We start from the raw sequence: 19,276 nt of genomic DNA on the forward strand, positions 1-19,276 counted from the left end.
TTTTTCCTATAGGGATTTTGGACGACACCCCACAATGGCGACAATGCTAACTTTTAAGCCTACAAAGTGGCGTCAGACCTCACCACTCTCTACTTTATTGACCATTTCATGTCTGGCTCATAGCGCACCTCACCCGTTGTGTGGAGTAACTACAAGACCGCAGCGGCGGTATAGCTCAGTTGGTAGAGCGGGTCGTTCAGTGATCCTAGGGTTGGTGGTTCGAATCCCGGCTCCTCCTGACTACCTGTCGAAGTGTCCTTGGGCAAGACACTGAACCCCAAATTGCTCCCAATGAGCAGGCAAGTGCCTTGCATGGCAGCTGCAGCCATTGGTGTGTGAATGGCGCTCCGGGCCAGTGTAACAACTGGATGGGGAGCGCGTTACAAATGCAGTACCTATACCTATACCTAAGACTCTGGTGTCTGTGACCTGACATCTGAGGGAGCAGTACAGGTTCATTGGCGTGTGGAGCTGGGATGAGGGAACAGCAGGCCCTCTATCACCCTGGAGTTGGGCTGCATCTGCAATGAGCACCATGGCTTTATCATCAGACCACAATCATTTCTATGTGCACTGTTCTCTGTTGGAGTCGCTCCCCCCAGCAGTGCAGATCACAGTAGTTTATAGCTCCCATGGGCCTCTCTGTTGATACCAGTGTAAAAATAAACAGCCAAGGCTGAACATGCAAAGGTCTGAACATAGAACAGACATAGAACATAGAACAGACACTAGCACACTATTTTTAGACGAGCCGCAATCACAGTGCAAAAGTAGCCTCCTGACATGTTTGAAGCAGCTCCCACTGAAGCCACAAATGCCATTTGACTGTCCTTAAGATCATGCAGTATTTATTTGCCCTGAGGCGACTCCACTGACGTCCGAGAAGAGAAAACAGAGAGTCGATTTATTGTCTAATACTGTTCACAGACAGACTACTTCACACTGCTGTGGGATCAAGAAGATTTTTTTCTGGGCTGTTAAATCTGGGCTGCTTTGATTTCAGATTACAAACCTGACCCTCTTCCCCACTTTCTTATCAACGATGAAGAAAATGAATGGGTGTGAGACAATGAGTGACCTTGGTCTGAAACCACCCATCTCGCTACAGCAAAGCTTTCGACTCGCTGAACCTCCACAGCGGAGGGCACCTTAGTGGTGAGGTGTGCAATAACAACGGTAAAAAGGCGTTTTTGAACATCACTTTGCTGGAGGCAGAGACAGGGCGTAGTCGAAGGTGCAAAAAAGAGTTCTCATGCGCAGTGTTGTTAGGGAGGTTAATAATCTTGGGGATATGGGAGTGATGGACATGACAGAGGCAGGCAGGGGTGCTACGGTGCTTTTCCCCACTGAAACGTCGGTGTCGAGTATCCATAGGGAGGCGGGGGCTGCCTCTGTGCGAGCACTGGCATTTTGAGAGATCTCTCCCTCCAGGTGAAATTCCTGCTCCGCCGTGCAGCGCTTGATTGTGAAGCGCCGGGGGCCTGATTGGGCCGGCAGCTGTCTGCCAGGAGAGAGGAGCTGTCACAGCCTGCACACGGACATGCAACAGAGTTCCTCCTGTACAACACTGACTTCTGCTTTAAAACCACACTGTAACCAACCACTACCTGCAGCACATACTACAATTTATACAGTAGCACCACTCTCAAATCAACCACTTTCATCTTTGACGTCAGGGAATAAAGCTCTTTAATCAGTGACAAGAGAGTGACTCTTTGATGAACTGTGCATTGATTTTCATTTATGTGGCCCTGTTGTTTCTTATTTCCATTGGGTCAGGTAATATATTGCTGGTGAGACCATTGTCATATCCTTCCACACCATGGAGCACATTAGTGTAATGTTGTAATGCACGTTTGCTTCATGCTGCTCTTAGTCTTTGATGCTTGAACACTACTGTCTGTGCTTGCATTACTGCACCCTGTTGGTTTTTAGATGCACCCTGTTGGTTTTTAGATACATCAAATAATGATTCCGGATTGGTTCTAGTACTAAGAACAAGGGCTGATGGCCTTCTTCTTCGCCCTATGTTCCTGGGCTGTGATGCAGTATCTCAGCTGCAGTATGTGTCTCTGATGGACAGAGCCTAGGAGATACAGTATTTGCACATAAAGGACCCACAGAGCCTCAGGTCCAGCATGATTCACTGAAGTAGAGGGGACTCACAAGCAGGGTTGTATCCAGTCGGAGACTCAGAGACGTCCTCAGAGCAGTCAACCCCGTCCTCTTACCTCTCTTCTCACAGCAGTCAACCCCGTCCTCTTACCTCTCTTCTCACAGCAGTCAACCCCGTCCTCTTACCTCTCTTCTCAGAGCAGTCAACCCCGTCCTCTTACCTCTCTTCTCACAGCTGTCAACCCTTTTTATTTTATTTTTTTGCCTCACAGTGCCACCATGGTAACCAAACATACAGATCCAAACAAGGCATGTACATGTCAAACAACCTGGACTGCTGCTACTTTGACTGCCTCTATTGTTGTGTTGACATTCATGCAACAAAAAAGCAAATAAAAAGAATCAGTAGCTAGCTCTGCCTGGTACAGTGCCTACTGTAGCTCTTCCATTTACATTCAGATTAGCAGCACAATTTGCATGTCTAATTACCATACTCGTTTCAAGTTCTATTCCAGTGAAAGAAAGGACAGAGAAGTACTTAGGAAAATGCCAATTACTGTCCTCATGTTTGGGAAATGAATGGTAAATGGACTGAATTTACAGTACTGTATATAGGATACTGAAGCACTTTTACCTCAGCACCTGACACCTCTCATTCACACTCCAATGGTGGCAGCTGCCATGCAAGGTGCTAGCCTGCTCATTGGGAGCAATTTGGGGTTTCAGTATCTTGCCACTTCGACATTGTGGACAGGAGGAGCCGGGATTCGAACCACCAACCCTATCATTGGATGGCCCACTCTACCTCCTGAGCCACAGCCGCCCCAAGTGAATGCGTTTTGTGATGACTCCATCTATAAAGTGCAGTGCCTCCATGTCACCTTGACTGTTTGTGCCCGAAACACAATAACTCTGTCAGACCTTCCTCCCTGAAGTCTCTGGAGGCCAACAAAAACCATCATTTTTACCAGCTGATCCCTGAACCCCTCTGTCGTACTCAAGTGGTTTGGTTTGGAAATATGTTAGGAATTTTGAAATATTGGAGAATTGGAGAAAGATTCTCTATAACCCAGCCACACAATTTAGATTTTTTTTTTTTACGAGATAGCATCGGTTTGTGCAATTTTACAAATGGTATAAGACAAGCAAATTACTTTGAGTTCTTAAACATACATGACACAAACACGTATTTGGTGTGCTGCCTATCTCCTTTCTAACTTCTATATTTTTGAGGATTGAGCACCCAGTCATGTTAAGACTTTAAAGACTGAGTTGAGCACATTATGGCTTACTTTACAGTTCGAAAACATTCAAATTAAAAAAACAGGCAGGTCAAGCCTGGCTTATGTGCGTGGCTGGCTTGTTTCTGTTCAGGACTGGTAGAACGGAAGCTAGTCATGCCACTGAAATAGCTGTGAATTGAAATTACATGAAATAATGTCTGATAAATTAAGATAGGTCTTGTCGCCTGGACACATCAGTTCTAATGCTTCCAATGCTAATCCAGCACAATAAGAGCGGGATAGCCAGTTAGCTCATGAGCTCACAACAACTAGCAGCAGCTTCCATAACATTAATGGTAGCGGTCAGTGGCTAAAGCAGTTACACTGATGATTCCTGTAACATTAGCTATTTTGCTGCAATTGGTTCAACTTTTCTGGACAAAAGTCATTACCTGCTGTATGCACTTTCCTTTAGGTGGTGAAGTAAGTAGACGGTAATCTCTGAGAATGTCCTGGGTGTGAGTCCAATGCTCTGACCACTACCCTACTTGTGCAGTGGAGATCAGCGTGTTGATTTTGGTGTCCTTGATTTTGGTGTGCCGGGACTAGGGATGTCACGGTGGGGATCTTTTCCCACTGACTAATAAACCCATGACAAACACCAGTATTACCGGTAGCACCGTCTACAATAAGAGAGCGCTTGCTTTGATCTTTAACATTAGACCTTTGCCTTACATTGTATTTAAATTTGGTGTTGTATGCCTCCACTGCTTGCCTGCAAATGCGTGATCACAGTGAGATATAAACATTACACTCAGTCTTGTGCTTCTTTATGATCAGAATCCGTTTTTTGCAATGTCGTTTTTCAACATAGCCTACTAGGAATATGCACCATGCCCGAAGCAAATTCCTAGTATGTTGAAAAACTACATGCCAATAAACAAATTCTGATTATAAAGAAGCACAGGATTGATTGTAATGTTGATCTCATTCTTACCTTACTCGGATCACACATTTGCAGACTAGCCGTGGAGACATACAACGCCAAATTTCCGCAGTTATGTTAGTTATGAGCGAAATACTGCTAGACTACTAGAATAGGCGAGAGAATAGGCTGCTAGAATAAGCTAGCCAGCGAGCTTATAGCAGCAGCCACTCCTCTGTGGCTAGGTTAGCTGTTAACGTGAGAGGCTGTAGCCATAACCTGTAGCCCACAAGAGGCTGCAGCCATAACCTTCCCCTTCCTCTAGACTCGCTCTGTGCTGCGTGTGCATGCGGAGGGGCAGGTCAGACACTTGTTTGAGTTTGATGAGCGGGCGCTGATATGCGAAAATTAACTAAATAGGTAAAACAACGGTGGCGGTGTTAAAATAATGACTCGGTGAATACACGGTGTATTCCCAAACACAGAGTAACAGTGTTAACTAACCGCGGCAAGCCTAGCTGGGACTACTGCCTCTAGTGGTGCCAACAGAGAGATGCAGGCCAACATTGTCTGGAGTGAGGGAGGGAGGGAGGGAGGGAGGGAGTGATAACCCAACAAACGCTATACTAGGTGCGCTGGCTTCCAGCCACGCACAATAAACCACACTCTGAGAGCGATAATCTCTTTACCTAATCTCATAATTGATCTAATCTCACTGATGATATAAAATGCATATTGACAAGTTGTTATGAATTAACATGTTTGACTAATGCATAATATTTCACTTGTATACTGTACAGTATTTGCGTGGATTGACTAATGACAAAAACTGTACACTTTATAATGCTTTTGGGAAATTCAGCATGATATACATATTCTTATATGGATTATTTTCAAGGAAAAACGATCGGCAGCAATGGCAATTTTACGGTGCAAGCAACTGTACAGCACACTGAGGCCTGTAAACTAAGTATTTTGACTGTAAGATATTTAACAGCCAAATGGATGATCTATAATCCACATTTCATCTGTCACAGGAGACCAGCATCCACCCGAAAATCTTTAGCCCCTGTTCTAATGCCACAGCAGTTACCATGGAGATGGCTTTAAGAGGGCGGGGCCGGCACATGGTATGCAGAGGCTTTCCTGTTCTCTTGTGGACTTAACAGTGCTGCTGACATACTCCACTGGAAACGGGATGTTACGGTTTATACAAACACTGAATATTTGTTAACATATACTGTGATCCAAGGCCTACATAATCCACTCTGGCATACAGTACTGTATGTGTGCATCCTGTTTTTAAGTAGTGCAGCCACTTTTATGTGTATCCATCTGCCTGTGTGTGTGTGTGTGTGTGTGTGTCTGTTTGTAGCATGACATTTAGACCAATCAGGAGTAGCCAATACCGTTGCACACCAGCAGAGGGTAGTAGAGATTGCTTATAAGCGCCGCATACTTCATCATCTGGGTGTGATTTTTTTTGTCAACAATAATGATATGGGAGTTTAGCTTCAACATCTTCTGTGGTCTACACCAAAGGAAAAGGTCATAAACAGTATGCAGACAGATGCCAGTGGATAATGTACAGTAGGCCCCAGAGACCAAATGCAATTTGTTCCACTATTTTCCAAATTCACATGAAAAATCCATATGCCATATGGATCTTAGAATGCTAGCATATGCTATTGCGAAAATACCTTCACTATCTGATACTTACATTCACACACATGATCATGAGCATTACAGTATATGTTCTCTGCGGTTCACTATGAGATGTCGAATTTTGATCATAATATTTTGATCATGCTTAGGTCTCCTTCATGAACTGTCCCATCTGGTTAAGGTACAATGGCTGCTATTAGATTGCATCAAACGTAGTGTTCCTCCCGTGTATTTCTAACTTTGCCTAACAGGTTGAACATACTGTACATTTTCTCACACTCTTCACATGATATGCTCCTAGCATAGTAGTTTTCTACAAAATATCCTCCTTGCAATAATGTTTTTTTTTTTAACTTTTAATCCAGCAGTGCATGAGTAAGACTTTGAAAGTGCATTAACATTCATGATTTCGAATCTTCAGGGTCATACTGCTCCTCAGAAACATCAAAATGAAATAGAAATAGGGACTACTGTATGGTGACCTAGCTTCCCATCAGTGATGGTGCAGATGATGGTGGTAATTCACCTGGAGTCAGGGAATCACTGCATTTTACTGGCTGTTGAGTTTGCGAGCCGCATCAGGAAAGAAGCTGTTGTGGAACCTCTCCTTCGCGGTCCTGATAATCAGCCATCTTCCGTCTTTCTGGCGAGATGGTGTGAACAGGTGGTAGCTCAGGTGGCTGGTGTATTTTCTGATGGAGATGGTCTTCCTGTGGCAACGTTGGCTGTACAGATCCTCGATGGCTGGGAGCTACACACTGATGATCTTCTGCACTTCACCATCTGGATGGTATTCCTGTTGTGGGCGATGGTGCTGCCGTACCAGGCTGTGAGGCCTCCAGTCAGGACACTCTCAATGATGCTGCGGTAGAAGTTCACAAGTGTTTGTGTGCTCATGCCCCATCTCCGCAGACACCTCAGAAAGTTACTATGTTGGTAAGTGAGATATACTTTACTTTGGTCCAGATCATTAAAGAGAACTTTCATGTTTCACTCCTGGTCCAGAGTCCAGCAGAGAACAGGGGGAGACATAGGCCCCGAGGAGAACAGGTTCCATTGCCAAAAGCTGAAACAGATGAGCAGGGATGTCATTCTTAGAATCAATCTATTTTTTATCGATCATCACACAACTTTGACAACCTGATCACAGAACATGAGTTTTAAAAAAAAAACTTGTAAATTAAAACGGGTCTACTTGATTAAATCTACAGTTATATGTCGATAGATGATTTAATTTACTATATAACTAATCATACAGTATGTGTACTGTATGTGCCCATTGCCCCTCCTTTTTCTAGGTCTTCCAGGCCAGCAGAGGGGCTGGGCCTCTATTTTGGCAACCTGCCTTTTTCCAGATCCTACTGGATAAATAACAGCTTTTTCAAAGAGCAGCACAATTCTACACAGGAGTCTTTTCCATTCGTACATTCCTGGCACCAGCAGGTCCCTCCCCACCCACCGACTTCTGTTCAACTTCTGTTCTCGTTGAGACACTTGAACACGCGCACACACACACGCACACACACACACTCCATTCAGCCATCCGATTCTTTATTTGTGGTAATTGAGTACTTACTCCCGGTCTGGATTTACTGTATATATTTGTTCATTCATGAATGAGTTCATTCATTCACAGTTCTATCATCTAACATATAAATGAGCTAACCTCAGCCTCTGTCCCCTGGCCTGTCTTCTCTGTCTGTCCTCTGGCCTGTCTGTCTGTCCGCTGGCCTGTCTGTCTGTCTGTCCGTCTGTCTGCTGGCCTGTCTGTCTGTCTGCTGGCCTGTCTGTCTGTCCTCTGGCCTGTCTGTCCTCTGGCCTGTCTGTCTGTCTGTCTGCCTGCTGGCCTGTCTGTCTGTCCGCTGGCCTGTCTGTCCGCTGGCCTGTCTGTCTGTCTGTCTGTCTGTCTGTCTGTCTGTCTGTCTGTCTGTCTGCTGGCCTGTCTGTCTGCTGGCCTGTCTGTCTGTCTGTCTGTCTGCTGGCCTGTCTGTCTGCTGGCCTGTCTGTCTGTCTGTCTGTCTGTCTGCTGGCCTGTCTGTCTGTCCGCTGGCCTGTCTGTCCGCTGGCCTGTCTGTCTGTCTGTCTGCTGGCCTGTCTGTCTGTCTGTCTGTCTGTCTGCTGGCCTGTCTGTCTGCTGGCCTGTCTGTCTGTCTGTCTGTCTGCTGGCCTGTCTGTCTGCTGGCCTGTCTGTCTGTCTGTCTGTCTGTCTGCTGGCCTTCTATCCAGGCTTTCCTCGGACGCCGTTGGCCTGACAGCGTTTATATTTGGCATGGGTATCCTCGGGGTCTGGACAGGGTCGGGTTTTTAATCAATTTACGTTTTGGCTAATTTTAACATAAAATACACCAGCCAATAGGAATACTGCTCTGAATAGAAAGCCGCCCCCAGCATTCCAACTGCCTACTATAGAATAATCTAGCCTGCTCATCAGCTGCAAGAGCTTCAGCTTTGCTCAAAATTAGTGAGGCTGCCCTGATACAAACAGTGACCAATTACCTCACCCCAGCCTACTCTAGAATTATTTTGCCGTTGCTCAGCTTTGTCCAACATTAGTGCATTCTACTGTCCACCCAATAGTAGTACAATAGCTTGCTTGCAAACAATTGCCAAACCAATCAGATGGGACTTGCCAAGCACAACATGTCTGCTATGTTCTGGGGGGGAGACGGGTATATGATGGACTACATGGCCAATTACTGATTGCTCCAATGGTAGTCTGGAGTAAAATGCAACAAAATATGGGTATAGGGATGGAGCCAGCGCCTACCTTTCAAATCCAGCTGCATTTGAACAGATTTAATTGGAAGCGTACAGTTGCGACTAAAAGAAATACACATCCTCTCCAGAAAATAAGAAAACTGTCAAGTGAGCTACGTGGAAGAAAGTCCAAGCAGCCTAAATGACACTTTATATGCCAGATATGCTACCGGCAGCTGGACTTATTAGCAATACTTGAAAAGTGGAAAGCTGCGGTCAGTGACCAATCAAAGGCCAAATCAGCCTCCCCGCACAGCCCACTGTCTGTGCACGGCAATTATCCCTCCGCACACAAAATCCAAGAGTCTTCCCGTTGGTGTCCATGAATATCATTGTTTTTCCCCAGAAGTTATCGCCAAAGCGAGAGCTTCTGAACTAGCAGATAAAAGTTGATTGGATGGTCTAAGCTGGAGTAATAGCAGAGGTACATACAGTACAGTATAGTTGGTGTCTATAGTGCTCCAACAGGTATCAGAACTACTGTAGTCTATCAATAACCTATTTATCACACCTAGAAAATAGTTGAAACCTTACTGTCTACCTATTGACTCAGGAGCAAAATAATTATAGAGTGGCTTCATTGACAAACTAAATGATCTTTTGGTACTGTATCTTTTAATTGATAAACTACTGCCAAGTTAAAACAAAAACACACAACAAACATCTTTACTTATCAGACACACACACATCACATGGTGTAGGTGACAATGCTGAAACACACACACGAATGGCTGGAGCATCCACCGATGACATTTTTCCCAAGGGCAGCCGGGAGCAGGCAGCGTGCCGGGGACCAACAGCGTTAGCGGTCTGTTGTTCTGCATGTTTTTCATATTGGGTTCTTTATGGGGAAAAATCCTTGTGAACACGGGAAGAACATGCAAACTCCACACAGAAAGGCCCGGAGACCTTCTTGCTATGAGGTAACAGTACTAGGTACTACGCCACCATGCTGCAACAAGTGTCTTGCTCAACGACACACTCCGGAAGCAGGGATCGAACCGATCCCCAGCCGGCCACTCTACCTCCTGAGCTATAGTACATGCTGCTAATAACATGCATAGTGTCTGTCTTACATGCTGCAGTAAATGAATCACTGTCACCATACAGGAAAGAGGAGAGAAAGAGAATTGTGATGAATACATAATTAATTAATTATTTATGTTTATTTTGCATTAAACTATTCCACTAAGCCATGAACACCTTGCAATGTGATATCACACATTTCTTGGACTATAGTGTGCTACTTGAGGTCACAAAATCATTAATAAATGGAATTGCTATTCCTGCCATTTTCTTGAGTGCTGACTAGTGCATTATTATTCAGACACAGGCACACAGTGAAGCCGAGGAGATATACACTTACAGAATGACAACCAACGTGTAACTGTACTGCACTCCCATTCATATTCTCTGGATGACCAGTTCTATCCATTGGTGATTGCAGATGAGTTACAAAGATGTTACATTTATGGATAGCTTTATTCTTGTCTTATTATTGGCAGGATTGTAGCTACTGTAGTTTGTTATAGTTCGGTGGTAATAACAAGGCCTGGGTTCATATAAACTGTATGGTGACAGGGTCATTACCTGGCATGTTCCCCTGTACATTACATTTTACATTACAGGCATATAGTTTATCCAAAGCGACTTACAATAATTGCATTTAACATAGGAAGTCAGTGTACTGCTACTCGCCAGAACTCACAAGTGCATCTCCTTTCTAAACAAGTGATTAAGAGCATAATCTGTACACAGTCATTTGACTCTCTTTGACAAACAGATGTCCACTGCTTTGAAATAAGAGTACACTAAATTATATGTTTTAGCTGTGAGTTAGGTGTCTTCCTTCCAGCTGTGACAACACCAAAAGGTCAAGTTCCTCAGTCCTGTCCACGTGAGTAGTCCTGTCCACTGGTCCTGTCCAAAATCCGTTGAACTAAAGATTGTTAACCATATAGCCTCCACTTGTTTATCATCATCGGGCATAAATTGTGCTGTTTTATTATCATAATTTGAGTCATTATCACTATCAAATAAACAGTATCGAATTACAAATGTTGTGAGATGTACATGACTGGAGCTCTCTCTCTCTCTCTGTGTGTGTGTGTGTGTATATATATATATATATATCAATCAATCAAAGCTTTATTTGTATAGCGCATTTCATACCCAGAGGCAACACAATGCGCTTTACAGAGAACAAGGGAGGTGGGCATACGACCCACTCTCTACATATTCCAGAGGGAAGAAAAAAAACAGTAATCACCCGGGGGCCAGATAAGTGAGCTGTAAAAATTCTTCCCTGACCCCTCTCAACAAGGCGATCGAGCAAGCTCCAGGATTATGTTTGTCTACCGGCTAAGAACATTTATAAAGCAATACATTACATTAAATTACATTTCAGAGTAAGAGAGGCTAAAAAGCATCATAGGAGAGAGAACATTCTACGGACACGCTACGACATCCACAGCAGACACAGGGGTATCTATCGGACTCCGGGAGGTCTGCTGGTGACAGCGGGGCATCCACTGGACCTGGTTAGAAGATAGAAGGGAGAGAGAGAGGCACTAGGGAGAGGGAAGGCAGAACAGGGTTAGTAGCACATAGAGCCATACAGACCACACAGATATTGAAACAGGCAACCTGGGGCAAGCTCCTGGAATATATATATATATATATATAGCGAACGGGGATAGAGAACTCTCGCCCTGAGTGGGGATCGAACCTACGTCCTTCCTCGCTAACCGCAAAACACTAAGAGAGCTAGCTCCCTAGCAGAGCTGTTAACAAGCTTTATAGGGGGTCGTCGTTACACTATCACCTCCTCTGTCCAGGAGAGCGTGGGGACTAAGTCCCTCACGTCCACTCCACACATGCCGCTCCGACGGCCCAACGGCTGCCATCCCACTTCTGAGTCAGTGTAAGGAATGGAGAACATGGCAGTCAGCAGTTCAATCCTCCCATATTGGGGTTTATGGCGCACATAACAGCCTGGAAGCCAGACTTCCTCTCAAAAACACTAACAGTCTGAACGATGTCAGGAGCCTTGGGAAACTCTTTCAGCCAATCAGCGTAACAAAACTAGCCACATCCAGTTGGAAGAACGGCAAAAATGTATTTTACTCTAAGAAACTCCACTAGTGCATACTCTTGTTCTTGAATCTATTTCTGCAGTAACTGCACTTATGGCTATGTTAATTCTACTAACGTTTACGTTCATTTTCACTCATCAACTACGAGAACCAATCAGGGGCTGCGTCTCCACTGGGGGGCAGAAAAGCAGTCCCCGATTGGCCCATTATTTTGTAATTTCCGGAAATCGATGTGGATGGGAAGAAGTCCAGAATGATCTGTGGAAAGCAGAATGTGAGCTCACGTAATCAGGTGTGTTGTGTTCACCAGCTCGACCCATGTTAAGGGCGTGCCCAAGGCGGGATTCGAACCCCGTTCAACAAGCTCTCCCGCTTGTGAGGCGGAGACACTAACAGTTGCGCCAATAGGGACGTCCATCTTGGAGGGAATCAGCGCTCCTTTGAAGAGTGAGTTTCACCAGCTAGGCTACTCTCACATTTCACTCAGTTACACTCACCCCTCACTGGTCACTGCACCAATGTAGCTGTAGTAGCCTACTCTCGTCTGCGTTGAATTCACCAGCTCGGCCCATGTTAAGGGCGTGTCCACTTGCCCTCCTGCTTGTGAAGTGGACACGCTGACAGCTACTCCCACGTTTCACTCGCGGTTACACCAGCACAAACGGCCCTCATGACACATGCGGGTAAAGGAAGAGACACAATAGGGTTTGACCGAAACAGGAAACACCCTTTATGCATCAAATAGGGCCACTCCCCTGGCTGTACCACCAATTGGCACCCCCGTCCTTGCCAGTTCGCTACCATATACCTCCCCAAACCTCTCTCTCCGAGTGTATAGGCTACCGAGTTTGGTTTGAACGCAAATTGTCTAGGATTTGGTGCAAGCTACACAGCGCCCCTGTAAGGACTGTTTTGTAATTGGAAGTGGCGCGCACGCCGTGTAGTCGATCTGTACAGTCAGTGAAGTGAGGGGAGTGCACTCGCACATTCGCAGGCTACGTTGACTATATCAAGGACCGTGCCAAGTCAATTCCGGGCAGTCATGGAAAGCTTCTCGTCGTAATATTTAGAGCCTTAGCACTATTACGCTCAACGTGTTGCGCGCAATGTGTATTGCCCTGTTGCAATCTGAGAGACAATCGGTTTCTCATTCACCGATTCTGGCGACGTACGAGCCCCTTTGGAGTCTGGCTGTATATTTACATTCATAGTTTGTCAGATGTAAAGTGCAGAGGTTGCGGGAGAAAATAGACGGAGCCTGTGCGCCGGAGGCGCCGAATGTAGCCTTTTGGAAGAAACACGACAGAGAGGAGTCTTCTATGTTTATCTCCGGGCGAGCCGGTTATACCTTCCGTCTTTCGTATCTCGCAGTGCTACGAAGTGGCCGCCGCTCGTAAAGGATGCAGGTGGAAAAACAGAGGGGGTCGGAGAGGAGCAGTGGCGATATTCAACAGAAAAAGTCATCATGCTTCTCAAACATCAAGATATTCTTGGTGTCGGAATGTGCCCTGATGCTGGCACAGGGCACAGTTGGAGCATACCTGGTGAGTATAAGGACTCTAGACTACCTAAAGCTTACGAGATATGTGCCCAAAGACACATGTTCCGACCGTATCCTACTTGTATGGCCGTTTTATTGAAAATGCCCATGCTAGCCTGTACTTTTTCTGTTCCAGTAGATAAGCTACTTGCATGCTAAGCTATAGCCCTAAGTGGCTGTGATGAAACGTGCAACAGCTATGACATAACAAGATAAATGTAACCGGCTTAAGTGACTTGCCTTGCCTTGAAACACCAGCGGTAAGTATAGGCCTAGTGAGATTGTCCTGTCAGGTGTAGAGGCCACCTGGACACTAGGGTTATTATCGCCCTACCATGATTCGTTTCATGTGATGGAAGGCTATGGTACGAATATATACAAACCAATACAAACTAAACTCATGTTTTTTCATAGGATACTTCTATTTCACTTGTAGTCTAATTCCGATTTTTCCCCGTGATACTGATCAGTAACAGTTGAGTTGAGCCTACTGACTTAGTTCCCTGTTTTTCAGCGCGCTTCTCAGTTCTGCAACAGCGTAGTATGTGAACTGAAATACTATGGCCATATTTGGGGTGGAACATGTTATCTATTCTGTGCCAATGAGTCACAGTCCCCCAACCATGGGAGCAGGATGGATAAGACGCTGGTTTTAACAGGATGCATAAGACACGCTGGTTTTATCAATCAGAATTCTCTCCTTGAGTAAATTACAAGTGCAAGAACAATCCATCGCTTCATACCATTGTTTTTTTCCCTTAATGTTATTACACTGTAGGCTTTTATTCTGCATGATTCATTTTTCAAGTCCCTCCAACATGTGCTCTGTGTTCATCAAATGGCCATAAACTCTAAGCTTTAACCCGTAGAAGGAACATTGCACTCATCTACTGTAGCCTATGTACACACAGTGTCTATCAAGATCCCTCTAAATCATTTTCTCGCTTCAGTACACTGATAAATACTGTTAAGTATAAACCTGTATCAACGTCTGCAGTATTCCCAGAAGACTAAGGATAGCCTTTATGTCCTACAGCATATTTCAGAATACTATGACATACTGTTCTCACTAAGTAGATCATAACTGCAGTTTGCACACAAAGGTTAAAACAAACAGCCCTTCAATTTGGTATTTCAACTGGGGAGCAGTTAGTGGTGACAACTCACTCCTACAGTATGTTCAGAGAGAGAAAAAAACAAAACAGGGGTTTGCAAATTATAGGCCTGTGAGAGAGCGCAGGATTATTTCCCTATAGGCAAACAGGACTGGCCACCCGGCTGTCTCGCCAAAGGTGGTTTCATTTCCTGGCGCCGGGAAATGAGGGACACCTGCGCCAGGGCCAAACTGATAACCTGTTGGTGACCTGCTGCAGATCCTCCTAAGGGAGCTGTTGTTGCTACTGTGATGGGATGAGGGGACTTATAGGAGAGCTTGCTGACAGCCAGGGCCCCACACCAGGGGACCATGGCTCGTCCTTATTGCTTGATGTGACGGAGCAGCTTAGGATGCTCCCATCTTGGTAACTCACTGTGTTCTGATTCAGGCCTAGCTGCTCTCATGAGAAACTGTCGGCTCACATACAGTACTCTCTGTCTCTGCATAGACAATAACTCACAATACTGCATGTACTGTAAGGTCGTACTGTACTGTACAGTAGTTAACAGTTACTGGTAGTCGATGTTGTGGTGAGTGGTATTAAAGTAATTTCAAGTTGTGTGCTCCATCACGGTGTACTAGTAGTGATAAGAGCAACTCATTCATCAGTCATTTTCTATTTGCTGTATGTGTTCCCTAGCCTCTATTTGCTGTGTGTGTTCCCTAGCCTCTATTTGCTGTGTGTGTTCCCTAGCCTCTATTTGCTGTGTGTGTTCCCTAGCCTCGTGTCTCCATCCTGATCTGTATGTGTTCCCTAGCCTCGTGTCTCCATCCTGATCTGTGTGTGTTCCCTAGCCTCGTGTCTCCATCCTGATCACGCACGTTCACTTTCAGTTTCCCAGATCAGTCTGGACTTCCAGCTATCTTGAACGATTTCTCTCTGATCACGTTTTGGCCGGGCCAATCTATTAATCAATTAAAATATAGGCTAGTTGTTGTTTGTGTTTTATTCATATTATCTTTCCCTAGTGTATGTTTTGCATTGATAGAGCTTGCAGACATATTTATGGTTTGAAATGGGACCAGGTTTAGCCTATTCCAGATGAACAGCTCTGATGTTAAATTGTCTGTTAAAAAGGGCAGCAAAGGAAACCTGAATCTGTACCTCAACCTTTGTTTTAAGGAAGTGTGTATTTATGTTTGAAACGGGAATCGCTGTGCTTACTCAAGTCTCATCCTCTTGTTTGAGAAACGGAATGTTGATTGTGTGGTTTGGCGTCAGTCATTCTGAACAGGTTGATTAATGTTGAGCCTGCACCTTGTTAACGAAAACACAACCAGAGAAGTTCACCGTTTAACCATGCAATGAAGAAAACATCTTTTTCAGACAGACTTTTAGTGATGTCAGCTCATTTAACTAGCTAAACCCACAGTAACATGCTCATCTTTGTGGAATGTACACAAATCATTACACAACAGAACCCAGACATTGAACTATAAATAGATCAGTGAATTATTGAACCTTTTGGAATGCTGTCTGGGCTGATTCAGTAGGAGTGATCAGATGTGAGGAATGTGAGAAGGCGTTGTCAGAGTTCATATGCTAACATTCACACAGCTGCAGTACCGCACAGCGTGACAGGGATGACAGATTCTGCCACAGCGAACATCCAGCTGCTGTTCTGGCTGTGCTGGTGTCAGCTGAGAGCTCCAGTGGTTCATCCACAGGTTCATTGGCTTGCTGCAGTGGGCTGAGGACAGGAGCAGAGGCCAGCGTGACTCTTCCCAGGGGTTCCAGGACGGGGGGATTTGGGAAGCTACAGGACAAAGGCTCTGGCAGATCAGATGATACGGCACAGCACACTCTCTCGCGCGCGTACACACTCACGCACACACACACACACATGCACACGCGCCTACACATGCACACACACACACACACAAACAAACAAACAAACATGCACATTGTACAAATGACTCAAATAAGCCATTTTTGCGACCTATGATACAGGTTGGTACAAGGTTGTAACTGATTGAAAGATCAGCTTCTGTGCAACATTTAGTCTTAGAATTTATCATCTGCAAGGAGTTACTGCCATCACAGTAAAGCCACTTTGTGTCCAAGTGTTTTATTTATTAAGTGCACACAGTGTAATACAAGGTCATTTTGAACAATTACATTCTTAGGACATGGCAAGTAACAACTATGTAGTTAGTAGGTATAAAACATATTAAATTGTTAAAAAGAGTAACAAACATTAGAATAGCAAAAATATACATAGAAGTAAAACACTAGAGAGAGAAGAATACTACTGTATGTTTCTGTTAGGATCCCTAGCTAAATTAACTTTGCATCTCTGGGAATTGAGAAGGACTGCGCCCTTTCAAGGTCATTTTGGGACAGATCTGAAAATAGTTTGGAACTGGTGCTGGTTAGGAACTTTGGCAGGTGGGCAGGCCAACAGTTTGTTCTCATACATTACAAACCATAGTATTTATAGTGAAATCCCTCTAGACAATTTAACCCATCAAATATGTAGAATTGTCATATTGTGCCTCTGAAGTTAGCACTCTTTCAATAAGGTTTAAGTATTATGTTATAGTCACCTTCATTTAGGCTAGTCTAGCCTATATGTTTGTTATCTTGATAGCTGGGCATTTGTGTGTATTGTGTCTGTGGAGCCCTGCATCAGACTGTCCTCTCATGACTGTTGTCTGCACAGGATCAATAAGACGAGGAACAACAGAGTTTGTGGGAGGTTGTCACTCTTTGCTGCTAGTGGGCGACTTGTGGTCACCAACCTTTTAAGCCCTGACCAAAACCTCACTGGTTTCCAGTTGACTCTATGTCATATCCTTCCTCCACCAAATGAAGAGATTATCCTGGTACGGGACATCGCCATTCATTTGATAAAAGTCTGGAGTGCTGGAGTAAAGTGCCTGAAATCAGCTAATTTGATCAATTAATTAATTTGAGTAGATCTTGCATGGCTGAATTCCACAGTGTCTATTTTCCATTTAGTTCACCAACAGCTGGAGAGAGGCATTAATAAAACCTGTGCTGCCTCAGCTTCACTCAACGCCATGTTGTGCTCAGCTCTTATCTTTCACTTGCATTAGATACCGCGTGTGAAAAAGGGGGGGGGGGGGTGTCGGAGGAGAAGACAGTTTCAATAATGCCATGGGAGTTACAGTAAGTGTGCAGCGTCCAGCTGATCAAAAACAGAAGAGTGGTTCATGAAGAGGAATGAATCTTGGCTGAGAGATTTTTTTTATCCTCAAACCACATTTTGGAACATCTGAAAGGGGTTTGTGAGTCAGATTCCAGGGGAAAAAGATTATTTAAAAGGGCACAACCTCAATAACATGGCCCTTTCATAGCCATGCTCCTTTTATCTCCTCTGCTCACTGGATTCAAATGTCACTACAATTTGTCTTTTTTCCCCCCAAATACCCAATATACAGTATCTATACTGTACAGGTATGCCCAAATACCCAATATATCTATACTGTACAGGTATGCCCAAATACCCAATATATCTATACAGTACAGGTATCAATCACACTAATCATGACTCTCCGATAGAGGGTTTTATGTACTGTCGGTTACGGTTGAGGAAATGTTGGAAATAGTGACGAAAAAGCACTATCCTGTAATATGCAAATTAGGGTTGCAAATTTCAAGGAATTTCATTAATGGATGACTGTTAACCTTAACAAACGATAGTCGGTTAATAAATAAGAGCGTCCCACGTTGGACGGCGCTTTGCTTGCTTCATTTTTTTTGTCTTCTTATGCTGTATCGTTGAAATTTCCCGGCATCCCAATTAGCTTTCACTACAGTCAGACCTTAAATCATGATTACATTTCACACAACTCCCGTTGATAACATTCGTTCAAAAAAAAAAGTTCTGTTCCATTAACAAGCAATTAATTGAGTAACCAAATCTTACTCGAGTAAATTCTTATTGGCAATTAATCGATAGTGGATTAACTGTTAACATCCCTAATGAAAATTATATTAGGTGCTCTTCTGGGGCGGCTGTGGCTCAGTGGTAGAGCGGGTCGTCCAATGATCATAGGGTCGGCGGTTTGAATCCCGCCTCCTCCTGTCCACATGTCGAAGTGTCCTTGGGCAAGTCACTCAACCCCAAATTGCTCCTATTGAGCAGGCTAGCACCTTGCATGGCAGCTGCCGCCATTGGTGTGTGAATGTGTGTGTGAACGAGTGAATGAGAGGCCATTGCAAAGCGCTTTGGATAAAAGCGCTACATAAGTGCAGTCCATTTACCATCTTCTGATATCTGTTGTTTTCACAGGTGAGCGTGCTGACCACCCTGGAGCGTCGTTTCAACCTCCAGAGCGCCGACGTGGGCGTGATCGCCAGCAGCTTCGAGATCGGCAACCTGGCTCTCATCCTGTTCGTCAGCTACTTCGGGGCAAAAGCCCACCGTCCCAGGCTCATTGGCTGTGGCGGCATCGTCATGGCGCTGGGCGCTCTCCTCTCAGCGCTGCCGGAGTTTCTGACCAAGCAGTATGACTACAGCGGCGGCGTGGACACGTGGCGGACGGAGAGTGGACGCGATGTGTGCACCAACAGGACTGGGAAGGGAGACGTGAAGGAGATGTGCTCCAACAAGGCCAACACCAACATGATGTACCTGCTGCTGATTGGAGCGCAGGTGCTACTGGGGATCGGAGCCACGCCTGTCCAACCCCTGGGCGTGTCCTACATAGACGATCACGTGAAGAGGAAAGACTCCTCTCTGTATATAGGTAAGTCTGTTGGGTTCTGCCCTCATGTATACCCCGTGAGCCCTATTACTTTAAGGTGCTTGTTCCCATGCAAACTTTTCACTT

The 19,276-nt window shown here is 44.9% G+C and overlaps 1 protein-coding gene across 1 annotated transcript in view; it reads left to right on the forward strand.

Moving 5' to 3' along the window:
- Positions 1-13,180: 13,180 nt before the first annotated feature.
- The window catches only part of LOC311320851 (solute carrier organic anion transporter family member 3A1-like), a gene marked incomplete at both ends in the record, with an annotated part of 37,648 nt that continues 31,552 nt past the window's right edge, over positions 13,181-19,276 (forward strand). Inside the window, 2 exons of the mRNA XM_084452707.1 lie at positions 13,181-13,324; positions 18,736-19,192. Of these exons, the coding sequence (XP_084308833.1) occupies positions 13,181-13,324; positions 18,736-19,192 (601 nt within the window). The remainder of the gene's footprint in view (positions 13,325-18,735; positions 19,193-19,276) is intronic.

This window comes from Borostomias antarcticus (genome assembly GCF_949987555.1).
Source record: "Borostomias antarcticus genome assembly, chromosome: 18".
NCBI lineage: Eukaryota > Metazoa > Chordata > Actinopteri > Stomiiformes > Stomiidae > Borostomias > Borostomias antarcticus.